This window comes from Equus asinus, chromosome 8 (assembly GCF_041296235.1).
Source record: "Equus asinus isolate D_3611 breed Donkey chromosome 8, EquAss-T2T_v2, whole genome shotgun sequence".
NCBI lineage: Eukaryota > Metazoa > Chordata > Mammalia > Perissodactyla > Equidae > Equus > Equus asinus.
Genome location: NC_091797.1, coordinates 28,499,401 through 28,524,318, shown reverse-complemented (window position 1 = coordinate 28,524,318; position 24,918 = coordinate 28,499,401). Strand labels below are relative to the sequence as shown.

Genomic DNA, 24,918 nt, shown 5'->3' with positions numbered 1-24,918 from the left:
AGCTTCAGACAGTGAATCAGTATTGATCGGAGCACCAAAGGGTACTGGACTAAGTTTGACCAAAAGAGCAAAAAGTACTCCAAGTAGAGGGAACATCACAAATAAAGGCAAAGAAAGATGTCTGCTAAAGCCAAATACAGCTAACTGCTAGGTTAAAGAGTTGAGATTTCATCTGGCAGGCAAGAGCACTGCTGCACGCTGGTGAACAGGACAGTGTGCTATAAGAAGACTGATATGACACCTGAGAGCATCATTCCAGTAGTTTTCTTCTGGTTGGTGGCCAGATTTAGGCTTAGTAGTAAAAATCTGAACAATGGCTGTGGATAAGAGAGGGAAGTTAAACCCAAGGACATTCACAGAAAGAATGAGGAGAATTTAAAAATTCAGTGGCTAGATGCGGGAGACAGTAGGAACTTTGTGGCAGTGGCCTAAAAGATTGGCTATCTGTTGACAAAAACGGAGATGATGAGAATTAGAGAGGGAAGTGGTTTTATAGAAAAACAACGGGTTTAGGCACTGAACTTGAATTGGAAGTGTACTGCAGGTGATACATTTAGAAAAATGGACATGTTGTCTAAGGGAGTCGTCTTAACTCACTGTGCCTCCGCACTGCCTTACAAAGATGCTGTAAATGATAAATAAATAAGGTTAAGAATCAGCAAAAGTAAAGAAAGTGGATTGGATACAGATGCATATCCACTCACTCCTGAAAGTCCACTTCAGTAGAGAATCCAACGTTAATTTTTAAAGCATACACTGACAAAGACAGAGAACGGCAAAGAAGTCAGAGCAATAAAATTTAGAAGTTGGAAAACAGAGAGATCACTGGTAAACATCTTAGTGGATCCAAGAAAGCTGAATAATCAGCCACTGGTGAAAGCTGAGAAGCTGTGATATGCATCCCACAGTACTCCTTTCCCAAAGGCTCAGGACTTGGTGGTATCAGTCTCTCCAGAAGTAGGAGCAAGGGTAGGGACTCAACACAGGAATGCTGCTTTAAAACATCTTTTCAAGAAAAAGAGCTCCAGAACGCAGGGCACGGTGCAGTCCAACAGTCCCTTCTCTGTACTGACAGACCCTTAGAGGTTTTCTCTGCAGTGGGTAAAACAGGATCTCTGGAGGACGCCCCGCACATTCGATGGGAGAGTACCATTCCAAAAACCGCAAAATTAAGTGACTGTATGTAACTGTGTGTTGAACCCTCAGTTTCCTTGCTTAACTCAGCTCCTACAACACTAGTAGCCAGGGATTTACTCTCTGGGTAGGAGACTTGAGGAAGACCATAAGTCTTCTGTGGGAAATATGACCAATCCAAGGGGAAAGACCCAAAGATCCTGACATCTGAGGATGAAATCACACAGCCCAGAGAGCATTCTATAGTGATTAAGTCAACAAGAACCACCCAGGCACAGAGCTCCCAAACAGCTTTCCATTCATACGGTCAGACAGTCTTTTGTTTTAGTGATCCTAAACAGACACCATATAGGAAGAAGAAAATGTCAAAAATGGAAGAATAATCATTGTCTTCTGAGGAATAATCAGAGAACCAAAGAACTCTTAAAAAATAAAAGTATAATAGAAATAAGAAAAAATAAGGCTTATAAGAAAAAGTTGAGAAATCTCCAAGAAACAAAGCAAAAGGAAAATGATAGAAAATAAGAGACAAAGTAAGAAAATGAGAGATCTTCATAGGAGGTCTAACATTTGAATAATAAGATTTCAGAGCTAGAGAATAGAGACCAAGAAGAGAATTAAAAAAAAAAAAATTAAGAAAGAGTCAAAACCAAAGAACCAGCATTTCAATACTGTAAGTGCACACCAAGCCCTCATGGATGCATACAGACGAAAGAAAACTTAGTGAGGCATATTGCTGCGAAATGATGATCCTACAGACATCCACAGAGGGAGAAAGTCTTCACACAGCAGATCAAGAATCAGAATGGCACTGGTCTTTAGCAGCAACAAGACAGGAAAGTAGAAGACAACGGAGCAATGACAAACATTCTGAGGGAAAATGATTTTCAACCTAGAACTTTACATGCAGTTAACTGAGTGTGAAAGCAGAATAAAGACATTATCAGACATGTAAACAACCTCTGCCCCATGTCGTCATCTCTCACACCCTTTCTTAGGAAGCTCCTACAAGTTGTACATACTGCAAACAAAACAAAAAAAAATAATGGAGTAAACCAAGAAAGCAGATCAGAGAGACAGAAAACAGGGGAAATAAAGAGAGAGTAAACAATAATCCAGGATGACGATGAAAGGAAATCCCAAAAGGCAGTAATGCAGCAGGTCTATAGGGCACTCCAATAGATGAACACAGTTTAGAAAATTCCAGGGTCCAGGATAGAGCTCTTTAGGAAGTAGTTGAAAAAATACCCAAAGTATCTGTATGATTTAAAATGTATGTATTTATACCACTGGGTGGAAGTGTAGGTTGAATTAAGTGATAGGTAGTATAATGAGATTAAGCAAATAAAATACAGTGTTAGGCAGAAAGGGAAAAGGAATCATAACACAATATATGATCAGTTCAGCTGAGGATAACCTTTGAGTCCTACTAATGGAAACATGGAAAGATTACCCAGCCAAAAATCATATTAAATTGGGAAGATTGTGGAATGAGTACAGTGGTGATAAATGAGTCCTACTTTCCAGAAGGAAGAAATAATACCTAAAATTGAAAAAAAGAACTGGGAGTAACATAGCCAAGTTATTTATTAGTGATATGAAGGTAAATACTGTTATGTGGGGAGTGAAAAATAGGCAAAGAAAGGGGAGAGATTTTTGAATCAAAATCTACACAACTGTCTCTAACCTATATACATGCATAACAGATAAGAAAAACTATAATATCTTAAAAAAATCAAGCTATTTGAAAACCATGTAAAATTCCATTACTGAATATCAGATACTGCTGTGCTGAAGAGACCAACAAGATGTGAGATTTGACCAGGATCCAGGAGGGCAAGACACACATGACTAGTTCACCACTGTGTCCTGGTGCCCAGGTCAGAGTATGCGCCATTATGTTTGCTGAATGAGTGAATGGATGAAAAGAACGAAAGGGCATTTTAGCATAGAGGGACATTAAAAAAAGAAAAAAGACATGCATGTAATAGTTGAAGAAAAGAGAGAGAGATTAATTCTGTTGTAGTAAAAGTGACAGGGAAGATTGTACCAGAATAAAGATAAGTGTGCCAAAGGAAAAGGGCAAGGAAAGCATGGAGGAAGGTGTTTCAAACACAAAGGTGTGAAAGATTGAAACACGGTGTGGGCAGAAAACTGACAAGCATTTCATGTTTGTACAATGTGATATCTGTTACAGAACCAATATGTTTCTCTACAATTCACTTACTTAAATATTTATTGAGCACCTCCTATGTAACCAGGCACTACTCTAAGTACTGTAGATACAGCAGTGAACAAAAAAATCTCTGCTGTGATGGGACATACATTCTAGGCAGACGGATATTAAACAATCAAATACATAGTATCAGATTGTGATGAGTGCCGTGGAGAAAAGAAAATTGAGGGGGGAGAGGAAGAGAGATAAAACACATGAATAACTATAATGAAGGCGTAAGCATTTAGAGTGGTGGTTTGCTATTTACGTTAGGTGTTGAGGGGAAGATCTCCCTGATAAGATGATATCTGAATAGGAACTTGAAGAAAATGAGGGAGTGAGGTATACACATTATCCTGGACGGAGAATTCCAGGCAGAAGGAACAGTAAGTGTTTTTTGCTTGGTGGTGTGTGGGACATGGTAAGGACGTTGGCATTCATTCTGAGGGAAGCCAATGCAGGGTTTTGAGAATATTTGATCTGACTTATATTTAAGATCACTCTGACAGCTGTGTTAACAAGTCTGTAGTGGACAAAGGCAGCAGAAGGGCGAGAGTGAGGAGGCTACTGCAGTTATCCAGGTGAAAACATAGGGTGGCCGGCACCAGGCGGTGGCGTGGTGGAGTAATTCTAATTACTTGAAAAGCTTTCCCATATTCCCATCAGTCAGTGCTAAGCTCTGACTTCATTTTTTCTAAAAGGTTATCACAATATTGTAGAATCAATAGTAGAAGCGAGACCCTTCTAGGGTATGAACCATTAGGTACAGGATGTCATGTGGAATAGGGAATTTGAAGTATAAAAATAAACACAAAATCTATTAAAGTAGATTTTCAACAGCTCACAGTTTTTGCCTCAACAATCTTGAACATTCCTGTTTACAAAGCATATAGCTCTTTGAATAGTGTCCTTTATGGGCAAATCATTCTACTGTAGATTTTAAAAAGATGTCCATTAAAATAACACACACAAAAAATCCATTCTTAACTGGGTAAACAACAGCATTAATAATATGACACCATACACCAAAAACTCCTTTTAAAGAAAAGCACTCCACTTTTGACTTAGCAATTTCATGTCTAGGACATGTCCTAAGGACAACAACACAAAGATTCACGAGCAAAGATGCTGATCACAAAGAGCTGTCAAAAATGTGTAAGTTCACAGTATTTTAGGGAATACTGCACAACCAACTGAACTTGATAAAAACTTTTGGTTGACCAAGACAAGTGTCCAAAATATATTAAGTTAATTACAAGGTTACAGTTAATAAGTTAGACGTCAATTTGGAAAATAGGGGAGAAAGTATGAACGTAGGCATTGACAGTATGAAAATGAACGAGGATATAGATAAACAAGGATTGGCCAGCAGTTGACATTACTGAAGCTGGGTGACAGGTACCTGGAGTGGGGGGGATTGTTTCATTATACCATTCTTTCTGCTTCTGTAAATATATGTGAACTCTTCCATAATAAAAGGTTAAAAGAAAAAGTGAAAGAATATTCACTAAAATGTTCACTAGCAATCTGGGTAGAGAACTGCAGCTGTTTTCTTCTTCTAGCACAACCAAGGCCAAATTTTCATTCATCCCAGTCACTTCAAAACAAAGACTAAGACAAGTTTAACTTACCACCCAACAGGCATTTCCAAGATCAGCAATCTTCACTTGGAGCTTTTCTGCATTTTTTGGCTCAAGGGGATTAACAAGAAAATGTCCAGCAGTGGATTTTCCTATAGACAACAGGCAACATCAATGACTGTTCAGTGAACACAGAAATACCCAAAGGTAACATACTCTCTGAGGTAACACACCCAGGCCCCCAGGTGGCAACCTACAATAACTTTCTAAGATAAAAAGAGTACAGCAACATCTTGAGTTTTCAGAATTAAAACCTCAGCCTTCACAGCAACAGCCTTTACATGCACCCACCTCACGACCAATAAAATTCATAGTTACAGATTTACACATTTAATGTCAGCTGGACAACATGCTGTAAAGCTGTATTTACAAAAACAACGCTACTCCCAGTCTAGAAACTCATGACTGTGTCACGCAGGGAAGGAGTACTGGAGAAGCACGTCTGCAAAGGCACCTTTGTTATCCAGTGGTCCATTATGTTCTCGCTCTTGCTCATCTTCACAGGGTATCTCTGCCCGAATGCTTTCTTGAAGTTGGCTGATGTGCTGTTCACTGAATGACTGGTCTACATTTGATGGAGACTGGCACATCATGCTATCTGACACCTCAGACGTTACAGGTGTACAAGAGTCTGTTTCTTGAGATGTGCTGCTGTCTCCATTTGGGGAGCTTAGGAAACTAGGTTCCTGCTTCAAATTTTGGACATCACAGTCATTAGCATTATGTAGATCCTCTTTAAGCCTCAATGTTTCTTTATTACTGTTCTCAGTATAATTAACGATTTCAATTACTCCATTGCAATTAATTTCTGCTTCACCACCCTCTACACCACGTTCCATAAGTGTCTGATCCTGGTCAACTGTACTCGACTCTTCTAAGGAACAAACAGACAAAAGGGACATATGTGTATGAGTGAAAGAACAGAAACATTTCTCCACAAGATTAAAACATTCTCTAGAATTTATACAGAGTGACACAAAAACATGACTGAACATCTAAAACCTATTTACAGAAGGACAAAGATCTTCTTATCCTTACCCAATTGCTAAATGAAGTCTATGTTGCATTTCCTGAAAAAAGTTAGAAATTACATTTGAATAGTACCTGCCTAACATTATGACAAGTTCTGTATTCTTACTGTAAAGGACACCCCCGGAGAGCTGTATGCATGAAACCACTATATTATATAACAATGATAAATTAATGTTAAAGTTTGCTATAAAGTAATTTTTGTGATGCTCTATTTATACCAAGTTTTTCTTGGGTCATGTTACTAGGTGGGTTCTCTTTCAAGGGTCTTTCAACAGGACTCTCTGATTCTTCTTGCTTGTTTGGTCTTTTTTGCCCAGGGCCCGACTCTTTCTCCATTTCCTCAATTTCCTGCATTCGCTTCTCTAGTAATTCTGCCTGGCGCTTCTGCTTCTTCTTCAATTTCTTCTTCTTATTCTTTGACATTTTGTCAGCCTGGGCGGAGATTACAAACAGATAAAGCCTTCAGGTGGCTAATCCATTACCCCCAGTTGGAGATGATAGTTAACTTTAATTACTTCCTAATTAAATTTCTGTCTTTCTCTAACATAGCATTTAAGTTTTTCATTAACTTAAAAAATTCAAATACTCTCATGAAGCCAAATAAAAACAAAATTAACAAGAAATCTTGGTCCTCTGAGCAGTCTGTGGGGCTGGTGCACTCTCAGAGACACTCAAATTTATAAACTTCTCACCAGTACACACTTGCTAAAGATGCATGGAAACTTACTGGAGAACATTATAGAAGTACGGGAATGTTTTTTTTTTATTCTGGAAGAATTTATCTATTTCTTGAGGTCATAACAGTTTCTAACATTGTGAAATTTCAGTTGTACATTCTTATTTTTGAGCCACCATATAAATGTGCCCCTTCACCCCTTTTGCCACCCCCAACCCCCCTTCCCCTCTGGTAACCACTAAGCTGTTCTCTTTGTCCGTGTGTTAGTTTATCATAGAAGCACAGAAACATTTTTTAATTTGTTTTTCAAACTCTAAACAAACTGACCATCCATAACAGAAGAAACCCTGCCCATTGCCCATAGATCAGAATCAAATACAGAAACGCCTTATACTTACTGGTTTGGGCTGGGGTGCAGTACTGACTGAAAAGAAAAGAAATCCAAGTAAGAATCTTGGCATTCAGCAGGCAACATAAACTAAGGCTCATGTAGTAAGAGACTCTACCAGAATGTCTTACAGTTTAAATTGTAGAGAAAATTACTGTTTTTAAGCAACTTTGGTAGAAGCAACATTACTTTTTTTTAAAAGAATAATGCATACAAAAGTTGGCAGACAAAACAAGTTTAAGTAAATTAAATTCTTCTTCAGATAGCATCAATATATGCAGAGCCAGGTCCCTATTTCTGGTTCCACTATTAATGCTGCTAAAATCCCATTGCCATGTACTGCCGAAAACAGAAAATGACAGGCAACAATTCCTCATCTCCACTCAGGACTCCCACCTCTAACTTTTCCCTTGGCACTTGTCAGTTGTGAACAACAGAGTGGCATCAAGAGCTCTACTTGTTACATAGCATCTTATGGACATTAGTTTAGCTTAGGTGGGCAGTAGAATCTTCAGCCTTCCTTTTTAACACAATTTTTAAAATTGTGGTAAAAAACACATAATATAAAATTTCCCTCTTAGTCATTCTTACGTTACAGGTTAGTAGTGTTAACTATATTCACAGTGTTGCGTAACATTTCTAGAACTTTTTCAATTTGCAAAAATGAAACTCTATGTCCATTGAACAACTCCCCATTTCCCTCTTCTTCAGTCTTCCTTTTTAAAGGAAGCATATGATAACTGATATTTCAACTTGAGGATCAAGAAAGTTCCTTAAATATAATTAAACTACTAAAACCAAAATCTGTACCTCAAATAGAAAAAAAGTCGTCATAGGCATAGTAGCCATCATTTATTGAGCACTTAATACTGTGTGGCACACTACTAACTGCTTTAAAGTGAAATTTAATCTCAATAACTCCTGAAGGAGGGAAAACGAAGTCATGTGACTCGCCCAAGGTCACCCTGCCAATGAGAAAGCCAGGATTCAAACCAGATCTGTCCACTCTAGTGCTTAAACCCAAGCTCTCAATAGCAACGTTATTTTGCCCCTGCACAAACCACTGATCCATAAGTGAGCGTGCATGATCATGGTAAGAGGTAAACACATCAAAAATGGCCATCAAATAACAAGAGAAAACATTTTAAAACAGCAACATAAATCAGCTTTTATAATATACAACATATCTGGACTTAAAAGACACAATCTCCAGTCTTCTCCTTCCCATACAGCAGCAATACTGAGAATAAAAAGTCTTTTGAAGGCTGGGACTATTTCTAACATGTAAGTACTTACTGTATCTTATTGTTAAATTGGAATTTTTCTTAACTTCTAATGAGAGCAAAGTCCCCCCTAAAAATATACCTGCAGATCCGGAAGGTGGAGGAGCTCCAGATCGCTGCCATTCTGTGGCTTCTGCAGCCAGCCTTCGGATGTACTGCTCGTTCACTGACAACAAGATGTTTTCTGGTTTAATGTCGGTGTGGATGATACGGCACTTGGTGTGTAAATAATCCAGACCCTGTAACACCTGAATGAGAACAGAGCGGTAGACTGGGCAAACAGAATACAAGTCTTTCTGGAAAAGGAAGAAATCACAATACAACATTTTTAAAAATAAAAACGATATAGTAGTTTTCTACAGAGAATAAAGCACTTTCTTTTTTTTTAAGCACAAAGAAACTTCCCCAGAAAGATTAATTATAAACTATAAACAAAGGCAAGAGTTTATTTACAATACAAATTTCTTCCAAGCTTTACAAAGCTAATTCTATTTGGAGAAATTCTTTAAATACATTATAAAGACTGAGAGTAAATGGTCAACATGCCCTTTAAGTGTTGAAATGGAGGTGATGAAAGAGATTTAGAAATCTTTTCATTCAAATTTTCTTGCTGATGAAGAACTGAGGTCTCTCACTTCCTAGTTTGGAGCTCTTTACACCAAAACACATTATCCAAACAAATTATTTGCCCTTTGAAGTATTATTATTTTCCTGATAGTAAGCGTCTTTACTGTATATTGAAAGTTATTATTCATATACTGAATATGAAAATGCCCATGAAAAATGTTATATAAAGAGACGGTAATAATTTGACATAACAATTATCTATTAATATATCATCAATATTTGCAACCAGAACTTTTGGATAAGGGCTCCAAATTTCCGAAATCGGGTACTGCACACAGCTTCCCCTCTAATAATTATTATAGGAGATGAACCTGAGGAAAAATGGTAATGCTAAAACATTTAAAGACAGAATAAACACAATAATCCCTAGGGGCTGAATAAAACGATTTTATGAATTAGAAAAACCTAGTTTTTAAATAAAAATTCTATTGGAAATAGCAAACTCCTGACACTTAGTATAAAAAATCACCACATAGAAAATACTAAGATACATACTAATACATACTTGTTGAATGATTTTTTTGACACAAGGCAGCGGGAGCCCTTGATAATTGGACTTGATGATCCACTTGAGCAGATGATGCCCCAAAACTTCAAACACCATGCAGATATCTAGGAGTTCATTAAGGAAGAAAAGGGAGCCACAAGAGAAGAAAGGGACAAGACCAGAAGTGTGCTACCCCAATGAAGTTGTTATTGTATTATTCTTTCAGTATAAAAAGTTATAGAGCTCGACTAAAAAAATATCTAGCTGTCAATATTCTAAAATTCTAAAGGTTAAGTAATGCTTTAGTAACTGAAAATATCTAAGAAATGGAAAATTCTGGGGGGATGGTTTATTGGTAACACTATGCATATTCAAACAGTGGTAAAAGGAAATGGGACACACGTACACACAATTGGTGAAAGCACTAGTGTTTAGCTGCTGATTAGACTCTTCCCTGATGTCAAAAGTAACATAGGGGGTAACAAATCCTACTCTCACAGTCTTAAAGCAAGAGAAAATAATTCCACTTCAACCATAGAAGGCACTATACCAAAACTTAACCTGAAAAATGCAAATCCAACATTTTTAAAAATAGAAAACTGACTTGATTCATGCTCTGTAGTTTATAAAACTAACCTTGATTCTAGTGCCACCACGTGGTCTCCTTATGTACGAACATCCCAATCACACCACACAGCAGGATTAAAATACTCTTTGAGCCTAGTAGTGTGTGGGGCACTGCAGCCATTTTAGTAGTAAAATGTTGGTATCATCCACCTCTAGAAGCTTCTATACAAATTGGAAAGTCAAGACGCACATATGTAATAATGAGCTAGTACTAAGGCTTTTGTTTTAAATAAGATTCTCCACTACAAGAAAACCTGGGCTCCTTGAAGAACTAGCCAAATCCAGGGGGAACCTGGAACACCTTGCTGTGCCAACAGTAAGGGAACACGTCAGGAGGAAAAAGGAACTAGCCTGAAGAAGATGCCATCGGCCAAAGCTGAGAACACTTTAAAGAGTGAAGTTATGAATTAACTTATAAAGTAAAAATAGAATGAGTCCGAACGGATACTAAAATAAGTGTGTGCTGAGGGGAGGGAAATGTCTTCTCTAGAAAGAAAGTCAAGTAATAAACATACTAAGCATGACAGAAATAGAAAATCACCATTTTGCAATCACTACAGGAATAACAGATTCAGGTAAGAATCAATGAATACTAAAACCACTGAGCGAAAGACTGTTGGGAAAAAGAATGGTCATGCTATCACAATATCACCCCACAGACTGCTTATTAAGTATAAAAAGAAAAATGTACTTTTAAACAGGGAAATCTAGAAGACATCACTACCAATGATAAGCACAAATTCATGTCATGTGCCCTCTGAAGCAATACAGTGAGAAGAACAAAACATCATCCATGTAGCAAACTTGACAAAAATGATTAACTGAATTTAATCGTGAGGAAACAATCAGACAAATCTAAATTAAGGGACAAAACAACTGGCCCAGATTCTTAAAAAAAAAAAAAAGTCACCGCTATGAAAGGAATTGTTCTAAGCTAAAGAAGATTAAAGTAAAGAGACATGAATCAACACTAGAAGATACCATTTCAAACTTACTAACATGACTACAATAGAAAGACTAATGTGACCAAACATAAGTGAGGATGTGGAGCAATCAGAACTCTCATATTATGCTAGGACAAGTGTAAACCCCTACAACCACTTTGGAAAATTGGGTGGTAATTTCTTAGAGTTAAAACATACAGCTAGGAACTTCTACTTTACCTAAGATGGAGTAACAGGGGCTGGATTTACCCTCTTGATTGAAACGACAGCAAAAGCAGACAAAATACACAAGACAACAGATGTAAAGACCCTGGACATCAGGCAATGAAGGCAGTGATCCCTGAGCGAAGGGAAACAAGTGAGCTGAACCCTACAATTGCGCCATCTTACTGCCTTGAGGCTTTCCAGGCAGACTCCTGAGTTAAACAGACAGAGTTGAGAGTCTTGGGAGATCAAGGCAGCTATAATTCATGGAACAAGGTACCAGAGAGGATGAAGCTGCAGACAAAGAGCACCCTAGAGATCTGCAGAGGGACCCCCTCAAGTAGTCAGTAAAGTATCAATCAGCATAGTATATGAGGAAATTACCAGCAGCTGAGGGGGAAATAGCATCTGAAAAGATTAGAGGGAACAGTACCTGGTGTTCTCACAGCCTCCTCAATGTCTGTTCTCATCAAAAAGATTAAAAAAATTAAGTCATAGTCATGGGCCAGAAATAAACCCACACATATATGGTCAATTAATTTATGACAAAGAAACCAAGAATACACAATGGAGAAAGGACAGTCTCTTCAACAAATGGTGTTGGGAAAACTGAAGAGCCACATGCAAAAGAAAGAAACTGGACCACTATCTTACACTATATCCAAAACATCAACTCAGAATGGACTAATAACTTGAATGTAAGATCTGAAACCTTAAAACCCCTAAAAGAAAACGTAGATGGTAAGCTCCTTGACATTGGTTTTGGCAATGATTTTTTGGATCTGGCACTAAAAGCAATGGCAACAAAAGAAAAAGAACAAGTGGGACTACATCAAACTAAAAATCTTCTGCACAGCAAAGGAAATCATCAAGAAAATGAAAAGGTAACCTACAGAATGGGAGAAAATTTTTGCAAACCATCTGATAAGGAGTTAATACTCAAAATATATAAAGAACGTGTACATCTCAATAGAAAAAAAGCAATCCAATTAAAAAATGAGCAGCAGATCTGAACTGACATTTTTCCAAAGAAGACATACAGATGGCCAACAGGTACATGAAAAGGTGCTCAACAACTCTAATCATCAGGGAAATGCAAATTAAAACCACAATGAGATATCACCTCACATCTGTTAGAAGGGCTCTCATCAAAGAGACAAGAAACAGCAAGTGTTGGAGAGGATGTGGAGAAAAGGGAATCCTTGTGTACTGTTGGTGGGAATGTAAATTGGTGCAGCCACTATGGAAAACAGGATGAAGGTTCCTCAAAAGACTAAAAATAGAACTACCATATGATCCAGCAATTCCACTTCAGCATATTTATCTGAAGGAAATGAAATCACTAACTCCAAAAGATACCTGCAACCCCATGTTCACTGCAGCACTATTCACAACAGCCAAGACATGGAAACAACCTAAGTGTCTGTTAATAGATGAATGGATAAAGATGTGGAGTGTGTATATATATATAATGGAATATTATTCAGCCATAAAAAAAGAAGGAAACCTTGCCATTTGCGACAATATGGATATATCTTGAGGGCATTAATATGCTAAGTGAAATAAGTCAGAGAGAGAAAGACAAATACTGTATGATATCATTTATATGTGGAATCTGGGGGAAAAAAATCCCCACAAACTCATAGATACAGAGAATAGATTGGTGGCTGCCAGTGGTGGGGGGTGCGGGAAATGGGTGAATCAAAAGGTACAAACTTCCAGTGATAAGATGAATAAGTCCTGGGGATACAGTATACAGCATGGTGACTAGAATTAACAATACTATGTTGTATATTTGAAAGTTGTTAAGAGAGAAGATCTCAAAAGTTCTCATCACAAGAAAAAACTTTAACTATGGGTAGTGATGGATGTTAACTAAATTTACTGTGGTAATCATTTTGCAATGTAAACATATATCAAATCATTATGTTGCCCACCCAAAACTAATACAGTGGTATATGTCAATTATATCTCAATTTAAAAAAAAAGACTAGAAAAATTTAGTCATGGGCCTGGCACTGGGTAGACATTCACGAAGTCTCGTCTCAGTAGAGGAAGCGATTAGCCCTAGACTGAACACTGCTCTGGATCCATCTAACAAATCATAAAGTAAAAAAGCAAAATCTGAAAAGGATCAAACTCTTCCCAAGTAACATAACTGCATCCCAGAACAAAGCTCAAGAAGATTTATAAAAACATAAAATACCCGGCAGCCAAGGTAAAAACCACAATGTCTCAATCAAAAATTGCCAGGCAGCAAAGATACAGGAAAATGTATCTGAAAATTAGAATCATTCAAAACTGATCCAGAATTGACACAGATGGCAGAATTAGTAGACAAGGAAATTAAATAGTTATAGCTGTATTCCACATGTTGAAAAGTAGAGACACAGAATATACTAAAAAAAAATGAGAGAGACTGAAATTGAACTTCTGAGATGAAGAATGCAATGTGAGAGATGAAAAATACTCTGGATGGGATAAATGGCAGATTAGGCACTGCAGAATAAAAAGATTAGTGAACTTGAAGGCACAGCAGTAGAAACTATCCAAAATAAAACACACAGAGAAAAAACAATCTAAACAAACAAACCACCCCATTCATCCACAAGAGTCAGTTGCAGGGACAACTTCAAGTCACCCAAAAAAAGAGAGGGGAGCAAGGAAATGAAGGTGATCTGCTCTGCAATGGATCAACAAATCATGAAAGTAATGGCAATAAACCAACCCAGTAGCAAAGTGTACTCATAGTGCTTAGATTCTGTTCTCCATTTCCCACTAAAAGGACTTAGGGCTTCTTGCAGAAATGGCTGATTCCAAGTTCAGCCCAGGAAATGTACAAGATGAGCCTGGAACATCTTGATGTGCCAAATAAAAGAGAAACTGTCAAAGACCTTATGTGGATCCTGACTCAATAAAAAAAAAAAAAAACTAAAAGAAAAAAAGTATGAGACATTTGGAGAGACTGAAATACTGACTAGATGCTGAGTAACTCAGAAATTGGCTCCAACTTTTCAAGGTATAATAACTGTGTTGAGGTTATATTTTAAGAGTCCTTGGTCTTTTGGAGACACACTTTAAAATACTTACAGATGAAATAATACATCTAAGATTGACCACAAAATTATCAGGAGGTATAGATAAAACAAGATTGGCTATGAGGTAATAACTCCTGAAAGGCGTAATGGATCTGTGGTGATTCATTAAACTATTATATGCATATATGAAAATATACCCAAATAGGATTTTTTAAAATGCAGATTGCTTAAAAAAAAATAGAAAACTGAATTTTTAAGTTATTCTCTTATGTTCCTAGCTTCAATCTTAACTTTTATTTCTTGAGAGAAGCATTATAATTTGACAGCAATGTTTTAATTTATAAGCAGTAATATAAAAATAACTAAGCAGTTAGTAGCTTAAAAAACAAAAAGAATTGGATAAAATGTCAAAGGATACAGGAAAAAAAATTTCTTGGACAGACGGTGTAAAGAAAATAACAAGGGGCTAAAAACTAAGTAAGAGCCGTATTTAGAGTGCATTCTAAGAGGAGCAAGCAAAAGAGGAAAAAATACATACTAGAAAAGTATCCTACAGACATAACAGGTCACATAGGTGGCCATTGACACTTAATGGCTAACATCAATACTATAAAAAGACCAGCTGTCCCTTCTGAATCACCCCTCTCTGCTCACCACACATGGAACTACAATGAACCATTTATATTGACGTCTACAGAACAACTAACTTTCTAGTTCAGGGTCCTTTATATTTCAACACGAGAAAGGACAGCGCCCCAGACAAAAAGCAGTATGCTAAGACAGAAAGAAAAATACAGATAAACAATTCCATGCAGGTATGCCTGTGTTGTGAAAAGAGATGAGGGGCAGGAGAGTAATATAACCATTAACCCTTAACTCAGCGCTCTGAGTTTTATCCTTTTCAATCTTTAGTAACAGCAAATAATGCAGTAGCCAAGGGAGCTGGGAGACAAGTAGGAGGAAGGGCAGAAAGAAATGGCTAAGGACAAAGGGAGAAATGAATGAAATAGGGACTCAGTGGCTAGAAACTACAGAGAAACCACCCGGTTAATGTTTGGAAAGTACCTTGGAACTTGAAATTCAAATCTACTAAGATAGTTCAATAGCTAAAAAAAAAAGTCTTCTTGCTTAGGGTCAAATAAAGGTATTCAGCATTACTGAGGAGACTATTTAGAATATTTCTATAGTTTTATTTGTAACCTTCCCAAATTAGTAAAGAAATGTGGCACAATGACAAACATTAAAAGATTAAATAACAGGCAAACAGAATCTAATGGACACCATGACATCTTGTGTATGTTTTTATTTCTTGGTCAGCCTTTTTCTTACTACTTTGAAAACACATGCAGATACACACACAGTAAGCCATGTACAAAGTGACCACAATAGACACAAGATGCTGTTTGAAAATGGGATGATTCCTGCAGCAGTTTTCCTTAGAGCTTGGGGATATGTGATTTGTACTTCTCTAAGGAAATAACTCACAACTAACTTCAGAATGATAGATAAACTCTTTGCATGTTACCACCTGTTCTCTCTTTCGCATCCTCTCTTCTTGCTTCTCTGTTCAAATCCCTAACCACAGTCCACATGATACTACAGAGCCATATGCAGCCTGCCTCCTTAGAAAAAAACCATCGCCGGCAATTAAGAATGCGCGTTAAGAGAAGCTAAACATGCAGGGAAAGCAGAATGACACAGGAAGTGTCTCTCCTTACACATTTTTACAGAGTTTATGGATGGGCAGTTTTAGACTCTCCAATCTGAGTGAGATTCTACTTCATCTTTTTCTCTGAAAAATCTGATAGGCCTTTATAAGCATAGTTGTTGCAACAACCTTTCAATTAGCTTACTGCATGTCACTCTGATATTAACTTACCAAAAAAATCAGCTAAAGTTCCTTCCAATTCTAAAATTCTACATAAAAACATAAAACAAGTCAGTTTTTTCATTACGATAGAATGTGAACAATCATACCTTCTTAGATTCTAAGCATAACTCACATGCACAGCTTCTTCAATGTTGAGGCCTGGTAGATACTAAAAGGCATTAAATTCTTGTTTACCCAGTATTTATCATGAAAAATTACTTCCATTAAAATTTCTGGGCTAACTGATAAAAATCATAAAACCTTTACTTAGTAATACAAGGCTATCTTCTAAAAAAGTTTCCCACTGATTTTGGTTTAAGTTGCCCGAAAAGGAGAAAAAGCCGAAAGCAATATCCTGAAAAATCACAACATACCAAGAGAGACATGATTCACATCTGTGTTCACAAGTTTACAATAAAAGAAAGTAACTTGATTATAGTCTGCCTTGAGAAAAGAGACCAATGCTATCTGCACCAGTCTGGTTCGCTTTTTGGGATAAAATTATTTCATGATTTACTGTTGAACAGACTCTTAAAAGGATACGTGTTCCATTAACTCCTGATATTTTAAAGTCATCTAGTAGTTGAACAACCATTTCTCTATTTGGATCATTAGGGTCAGAATTGCGAACCTATAGTGGGGAAGAGACAGTATTTAGCAAAAGGGAAAGCATAGAGATAAGTCAAAGATTGGAGGAGGGAATACCTGCAGCAAATATAACAAAGGATTAATCACTCCAAGAAAGAGCCCATACAGATCCATGAGAAAAACATACTAAAATTTTAATAGCTCAAAGAGGCAAAGAATTTAAATAAGCAGCTTACAAAAGGAAATACAACCAACAAAGACCATTGTTCTAATTTGACCATTTTTGCTACTCAAACTGTGACTCCCAAATTAACTGCTGGTTACCAGGCCATGAGGGACTAAGGAACTTTTGCAGGATGCAAATCAACTACAGCACTAACCACACTGTTTATTCAGATGACATTTTTTTTCATAGAAAAACTTTCTCAGTGGAGGAAGCGGTGCATTGATTTACTTTTGGGCACGAGCTCCTTATCTTGGCACAGACTGGCACTTTGAAAGAGTACTGCCTTAGAGCCCTCCTGGTCTAACATATTCACTTCACAGATGAAATATCTAAGGCTCAGAAGAAATAAAACGATGAGTTAGAGGATATATTGGGATAGAGCTGGTCTTAAAAGCTCAGTTTTCTAACTCTGTTTAAGCAATTTTTACTACACTGACATCTTTCTAATTTATAAAAACCTGAAAACAAGTTTTTGATAAAATCTACCTAGTTTCCAGGTATAAATGGAATTAATAAATACAGTGTTTATTTTTTAATTATATATTTTAATAACATTTTAAAACATAAAATAGATGTTATATTATTTATTCATACAACTTTCCCTTTAAGCATAGCAGGAAAAAAACCCCATTCTTTGTGCTATCTGGTACATAAAACATGCTCAATAAACATTTTTGATTATTTGCAAGTTTTTTTCAGTGTGTATGCAGGGAGAATTGGCATCACAGCATATCCCACAAGTTCCCCACCACATGCACAGAATGTGTAAACACTGTCTTTGTCTTCTCCCCCTTTAAGGGTGTTGGAACTCTATAGTAAATATAAGCCATGCTAAGGAGTCTACACTTGCTATGTCTTAATTCAACAAAATTTTATTCATTTATAACGCTTTGCAGTTCAGACACATGATCTAATACTCACTGATTTCAGCAACCGGATTTCATCTAGTGCTGTTTCAGTATAATGTTCAGCACTTTTAACTACTTTCATTGCCACAAATTTCTTCCCCCTAAGAAACAAACACAGGCAATTAAGACTAAATGTCCTGGCTTTACTTTATAGGAAGCTAAGATTTAGCTATGACTGGGAAACAGTGACAGAAGTACAAATATTGATTTCCTATTTCCCTATACTCAAACATAGGCTACTTCCTTGGGATCACTTGTACCTATTAATGGCACTAACTGGCCAGGTTTAATTTACAGAAAGAAGAAAATCTGTTATCAGGTAATGTCAGTCACCAAACATTTTCTCTAAGTTAAAAATCTACCTTCTGAATACCTTCCCGAATCCAAGTAAAACCATGAATGGGGACAAATAAGGGGGAAAACTCTCCACCAAATCAGAAGTATCCTGTATATCTGTATGGCAAAAGCTAAAAGGCTAAAAGCTATAATACTTTCCTAAGAAGCCAAAAGAAATACTTGGGTGAAAACAAACTGATACAAAATAAAGTTCATAGACAGCAAATACAATCCCACCAAAGACAGACTGTACACTTTTAGGTAAACAGTCAATGTTAATTGCCTAGGATTTTTATGTAGAGAAAACTTTTAGATTGTATGGCTGAGCAAATCTGTTACCAAAACAAAATATAAGAAAATAATCTCACATAGGTTGGTCTAAGACATCATCTAAAAATTTAACCCTACTCCAGTGAGAAAAACTATGAATTTAACACCATACTTTCTTGTAATGCTTTCAATTTGGGAGTTTGAGCACCTTACTAACACTAATTTAACCAATCTTTTTCTCTAAGGTGCTTCTTCACCAGAGGAAAGTCATTTGCCCGAAAACATAAACATTATCAACAACAAAATTCTGATCAAGAAGTCAGTCTGGAGCTAGACTAAAGGCCAGATAATCTCTGGAAAATCTGAAAAAACATTTAGGCACCACTTAACTAATTCTTTTGCAGGCGCACTAAAACTTACTGGATGTCCCATGATAACCACACTGTTGAAAAGTGTCCCCAGCCCAACTTTCGGATAACATGATATCTCCCATTGAACAGATCTCCAATTTTCACAAGATGATAACCTCCTAGAAGAAACAACAGGAGGGAAACAGTCATTTAAGTAGTAAGAAAAGGTATCTCACATCCCATTTTTCAACATCTATAAACCTTCTATCAAATAAAAATGGTATCTCTATACAATTGATTCAACAGAAGAAAACTAAGTCAAGTCAGCCACATAGCATTATTGAACTCATGTTACAAAAAAAAATCTTAGAGAATACGATTAATGATACAGAGTGAACAAGTGATGTTTTGCAGAACCAACAGTTACTTAAAAATGTCATGCTGAAACAAAATTAAGGTTATGTATCACAATAGTCTTGCCCTTTTCAATAATCCAATAGATGTAAACATCTAAATCTGTTTATAGCTGCAGTCTCAGGATGTTTTTTAGGAAGAAGATTAATGAATTCCATTTGTTTAACTTAAAAAAAAAAGAAAACAGAGCATTTGCTTCTCTAAAACACAACAAAATGAAACAAAAACCAGGAAGGCCTGAAAAGGCTGCCAACAGTGGCAGGAATTCAAGGTATTTTAACACCTATCTTTGCCTGTTGAGAATAAGAAGAGCATCTTTAGGTATCTATAATTCCAGTTTAATTTATCTTGGCAAGCATAACTATGAGAAAAAAGTAACGAAAAGGCAGTTTTCAAAAGTCTACATACCAAATCTCATCATGGCTTACTCCTGGGTGATAGCATTACAGATGGCTTTTATTTTCTTTTTGTTTAATATATTTCTGAAATTTTCTAAGGCAAATATGCACTATCGTTTTTAAGAAGAAAAAAGGGTAAAATCAGATTGAATAAAACAAAGCTTTAATAAATTAAGTCAAATTAAGAGGAAATACTACTTCCTATACTTGGAGAAAAGAATGCAATAAGCAGAATACATCAAAACCGTTTACACTTGCTAAGTGTACACTTCCTAAGTGAAATCTTGGCTCACTTAGTATTTCCTCACAGAAAGCCTTACCTTTACAATAATCATTGGGATCTTCCTGCTCATCATCATCAGATCCCAGAATCTCCTCTTCCTGCTCTGGTAGATCACTCTCAGAGTGGGGTGCAGAACCTCGGTGCTGAGTTTCAGATCTAAGAAACAATACAAACATGTTCATTTCATATGGACAGAAGAAAATAGGACTTTAAGAAAATGTCACTATCAAAATGTTCCCCCCCACACACACATACTTAACAGATAATATAAACAGAGTATTATCTATTAGCAGCTTAAGAAAAAATTAGCTATCATTTTACCTCGTTAGGAAAATACTACTTTTTAAAAAGTCAGTACATGCCTAAATAAAATCTGGAAAATATATAAAGTACAAAGGGAAAAAAATTACTTCAATCTCAATATCCAAACATAATTGCTGATAAAACTATTAGAATTTCTTCCAGTATTTTCATAAAAATATATATCTGTAATCATATACTATATAAATAAATTTGTATCCTGCCTTTCTCAGTATATTGCAAACTTTTTCCTCATCCCTGTGTAATCTCTTCAATGTTACATGTCTCCCTGAGAAGTACTACCTTTTACTTTGGCATATTCTGCTCAGCTGGACATTTAACTTGTTTCTAATTTTTCACTACTACTAATAAAACCGTTGAGTATTTTTGGATAATCTTTATTCTGTATTTAGAATTATTTCTCTAAAGTTAAACTACCAGGTAAGGATAGAAACATTCTCCCTATTTATAAAAATAATATGTTAAATGTAGAAAATTTGGAAAATACTCATGCTGTTTGAAAACACCTCCACTCTGAACAAGTTAACATTTTGGATTATTTCCTTCCACTCTGTGGCCATGAAGTTTTTAGGATTATCATGTAGTATGACTCTTCTAAAAGGGTTGTACTGAGTTACATCTCCAGCCACATATGGGCTTCCAGTATTTAAGTATTACCAAGTTCAGAAAACTTAGCTTACGTGAGTTAAAATGATATCTCATCTTTATAATGCATGAAAAGTTTTTTATTGATTCTTTTCTCCACATGCCATCAATTAGTTCTATCGAAATTTTTGTGCACTCAGAAGTTCAGGAGGCGGAAAGGCCTGGATTTGCATTCAGGCTCTGACACTCATTAGCTGCCTGCTTCATGAGACTTCAACCAAAGAAGCATGGTACACAGCATTCCTTTCAGCAGTTGTAGGAAAAGGAATTTTAATCCCATTTTTCAATATTTCATTTATCTTTTCATCAACCTGTTTCATCGGATTATTTTCCCAAGAGATTCGAATTAACAGAAAAATTTTAATAGCAAACCAGTTACATGGTTGTTGAGACAAAGAAATACCTACGCAAACACAGACTAATGATTCAGATTTAGATTTTTGGTGGCCATTACAACCTGCCTCAATTCTTAGCACTTTTTTGTCCCGCAGGGAATACAAAAGTAGCTATAAACCTGCATGATTAAATGTGTTCATTCTTAGTGAAAACAACTCTGAAAGACATGTCTTACTTATTTAGTAAGGAACTACTTGGGCTCACTTTCCTAAATGGAAATAATGAGTCTGAATGAATATCCCCAAATTTAAGATTAAGATGGATTTCTAAAACAAATTCTCTGATGTCAGACCTGTTGCCTTTTACAATTAAAATTATAATTTGATTGTAAGAAGAACTACAATTGTGAAATTTCTGAAAAGCAGCAAAATATAGGTAGTGAAAACCAGGCATAAAAATGCTGAAACATTAGCAGTCCACAAATATCACGGGAGTAGCAATGTTAAAAAATTTATTTTTTAAAGATTTGAAACATTTTTGGAAGCAAATCTATTTTTGAAGAGTTGTGTTTGGTCATAAAACTGAACATTATTAAGTATCATTCACAGTTAAAGGATTCAAGACTGAATTATAAATTGCAAGTTGTGAAACACAAGTCCCCACTCTGACATGGTACAGAAGAAAACCTCTTCTTACTCTAAATCAATGGGGAAATAGATTACCTAAAGAAAAGAATCCTACTCTTTAACTTTTAAATTGCATTTAAAGAATACACTTAGTTTCTATTTAAGATTAATTTTAAATATACAGACTGTCTTCAGGGCTCAGCCGTCCCCCTCTGTGTTGGCCGCCCTATCTGCCCAGTGCCCGTCTTGCCCTCGCTTCACCTGCTCCTTCATTTTCGTTGCTCTGCTGCCTTCTAGCCTTCAGTGGGGCTGCTGACAAGTCCAACCAATGCCTTCTGATTTCTGAGTCTTGAAATAGGGCTTGTTTTGCTCCTTGGGAGGTGGAGGTTTTTTCTGTTTTTTAAAATCTTCCCTTTAATCCTCATGTTCTGAAATTTCCTGAATGGCTTTTAAAAAAATACATCTCCCTAAGTACTTTCTTTGTACTTGCAAACTGGAGATAAATTCAGCTCTGAGAAAATTTCCTGTAGTATTTCTGAAAATTGAATCCCCTTCATTTTGTCTACTCTCTCTGAAACTATTTTTTTTTTCAGATACTGGACCTTCTGGCCCACCACCTTCATTAATTTTCTTATATTTCCTCTTGTTTTCTATCGCTTTAGTTTTTTTTTTTTTAATTTATCTTCCTACTTGTGTTGTCTTTTAAATTTCTTTCTTATTCTTAATTCCCTACTTTTTTTTGCTTTTTTTTTTTTTTTAAAGATTGGCACCTGAGCTAACAACTGCTGCCAATCTTCCTTTTTTTTTTCAAAGATTGGCACCTGGGCTAACAACTGTTGCCAATTAGTTGCAGGTCCTTCTAGTTGTGGGATGTGGGACGGCGCCTCAATGTGGGCTGATGAGCAGTGCCATGTCCGCGCCCAGGATCCCAACCCTGGGCCGCCACAGCGGAGTGCATGAACTTAACCACTCGGCCACGGAGCTGGCCCCTTTTTTTTGCTCTTGAACATTACTTTTTTACAGACTCCCGCATTGTTTCTCAATGATGTACTGTCTTCTTTTATCTTAAGGATACGATTTATAATTTTAAGTTTCCTTCTGATCTTTACACTGTCTTGGCTTTCTCAAACTGCCCATGTTTTATTAATGCCATACTTTTAACACTCGATGTCCATCAAGGATCATCAGACAACTGAAAAAAAGCCTCTGTCAGAAAAAGACAAAAACCAAAAATGAAAAGAGAAATTTTGAGGACAGAGAGACAGTTACCATTAGATACTGAGGATGATAAGATGATGACATGTTTAAAGAATTCAGAATCACTGCAATTTTGATTGATGGATGTTAAAAGAAAACAGTATAAAAAATTTGAAGAGATGCTACAGAAAGAAATTTCAGCTTATTAACATGAGGAACTAAAAACTATTCTTCCTTGAACATAAAAGGAGAGTTCTAAAACAGTTTCAGTCTCTGCTTTTAGACTCTTCATATTTATTTCATGTTTCAATTATTTGCTATTCATGTGCAGAAGAAAAAAATTATGCCAGCACTTTAAAACTCTCAAGGCATATCAAATTTAACACAGTATATCTACAAAATCTTTAATATAAACTGAAATGCACAGATCAAATTTTAATAGCAGTATGCTTTCAAAGAAGTCAAATAATTTATAACCTGATCAAAACACCAGTAATATTAGAAATAGGAATATACTTGGCTAGGGTACAGAATGGAGCGAAGGCAAAAGTCTGAGGATAAGGCAGAAGCAGCGGAAAAGCTCGACAGTTTTGCTCTTCTTATATTTCCAAGCTAAACTTGACACAGAAACCCTGGAGTGTGAACAGAGAGATAATAAAAGCCAAACTAGTCTAAGAGTTTTCCCTTATTTCCAAGGATCCTTTCAACTCTGATTCCATTTCTGGTATAATCCTCATTCCTAACCATCCTTCACCCCAATCACTAATCAACCAAATAAATAGTAAAACCTAAGTACCAAACAAAAATTTACTAAGTCTTTTGTGGGCAATATTATATATTCATAATCATCATAAGGAATATGTTACTTAAGAGCTTTCACTTAAATATGTCATAAATTTATATATTCAAATTAGCTATATGAGCTCCGCACTGTCTCATTTTTTTTTCCAAAGTCTAATACTGAGCCTCTAAATTTGTTTATAACCTACTAGTGGGTTGGGTTTGAAAAACACTGTCCTATAAATTATTTGTAACTTCTGTAGTGAGATATAATTCACATGGCATAAGTTCACCATTCTAAAGGGTATAATTCAGTGGTTTTAGTATATTTACAGAGTTGTACAATCTCACTACAATCTAAATTTAGAGCATTTTCATCACTTTCCCCAAAAACCCAAACCCATTAGTAGTCACTCACCATTACACTCTTCCCCCAGACTCTGGAAACCACTAATCTACTTTCTGTCTCTATGAATTTGCCTATTCTGGACATTTCATCCAAACGGAGCCACACAATATGTGGTCTTTTGTGACTGACTTCTTTCCTTTAGCATAATGTTTTCAAGGTTGATCCATGCTATAGGTTGTATCAGTACTTCATTCCTTTTTACGGTTGAATAATATTCCATTATATGGATATATCACATTTTATTTATCCACATTCACCAGCTGATGGACATCTGGGTTGCTCACGCTTTTTGGCTATTATCAATCATGCTGCTATGAATGCCCTAGAAGAAGCAAGTGAATCATGTTCACAGCAGCAGTGTTTGTAATAACCAAAAGCAGGAAACTAAATGTCCATCTAGAGGAGAATGGATAAGATGGTATTCTGATACAATGAAACAGTATAGCCGACAGCAAAAATGAATGAGCTACATGCATCGGCATGAATGAATTGTACAAACATAAGATGGAATTAAAATACCAAGTTGAAGAATACATACAGTATATTACCTCAATCAAATTTAAAAAACAAAAAACATGGCCAATATATAGTTAAAATATAAAGAAATACAGAACTGTAACTAGTATAAATCACTATCCTGCACATCTTAAACTTACACAATATTAT

At 36.2% G+C, this 24,918-nt stretch overlaps 1 protein-coding gene across 1 annotated transcript in view; it reads right to left on the bottom strand.

Moving 5' to 3' along the window:
* SRPK1 (SRSF protein kinase 1) overlaps positions 1-24,918 on the bottom strand; it is a 91,426-nt gene that overhangs the window by 14,383 nt on the left and 52,125 nt on the right. Inside the window, 10 exon segments of the mRNA XM_070515021.1 lie at positions 4,981-5,081; positions 5,444-5,863; positions 6,240-6,453; positions 7,096-7,121; positions 8,451-8,616; positions 9,501-9,607; positions 16,709-16,796; positions 17,901-17,988; positions 18,914-19,022; positions 19,976-20,094. Coding sequence (XP_070371122.1) covers positions 4,981-5,081; positions 5,444-5,863; positions 6,240-6,453; positions 7,096-7,121; positions 8,451-8,616; positions 9,501-9,607; positions 16,709-16,796; positions 17,901-17,988; positions 18,914-19,022; positions 19,976-20,094 — 1,438 coding nt within the window.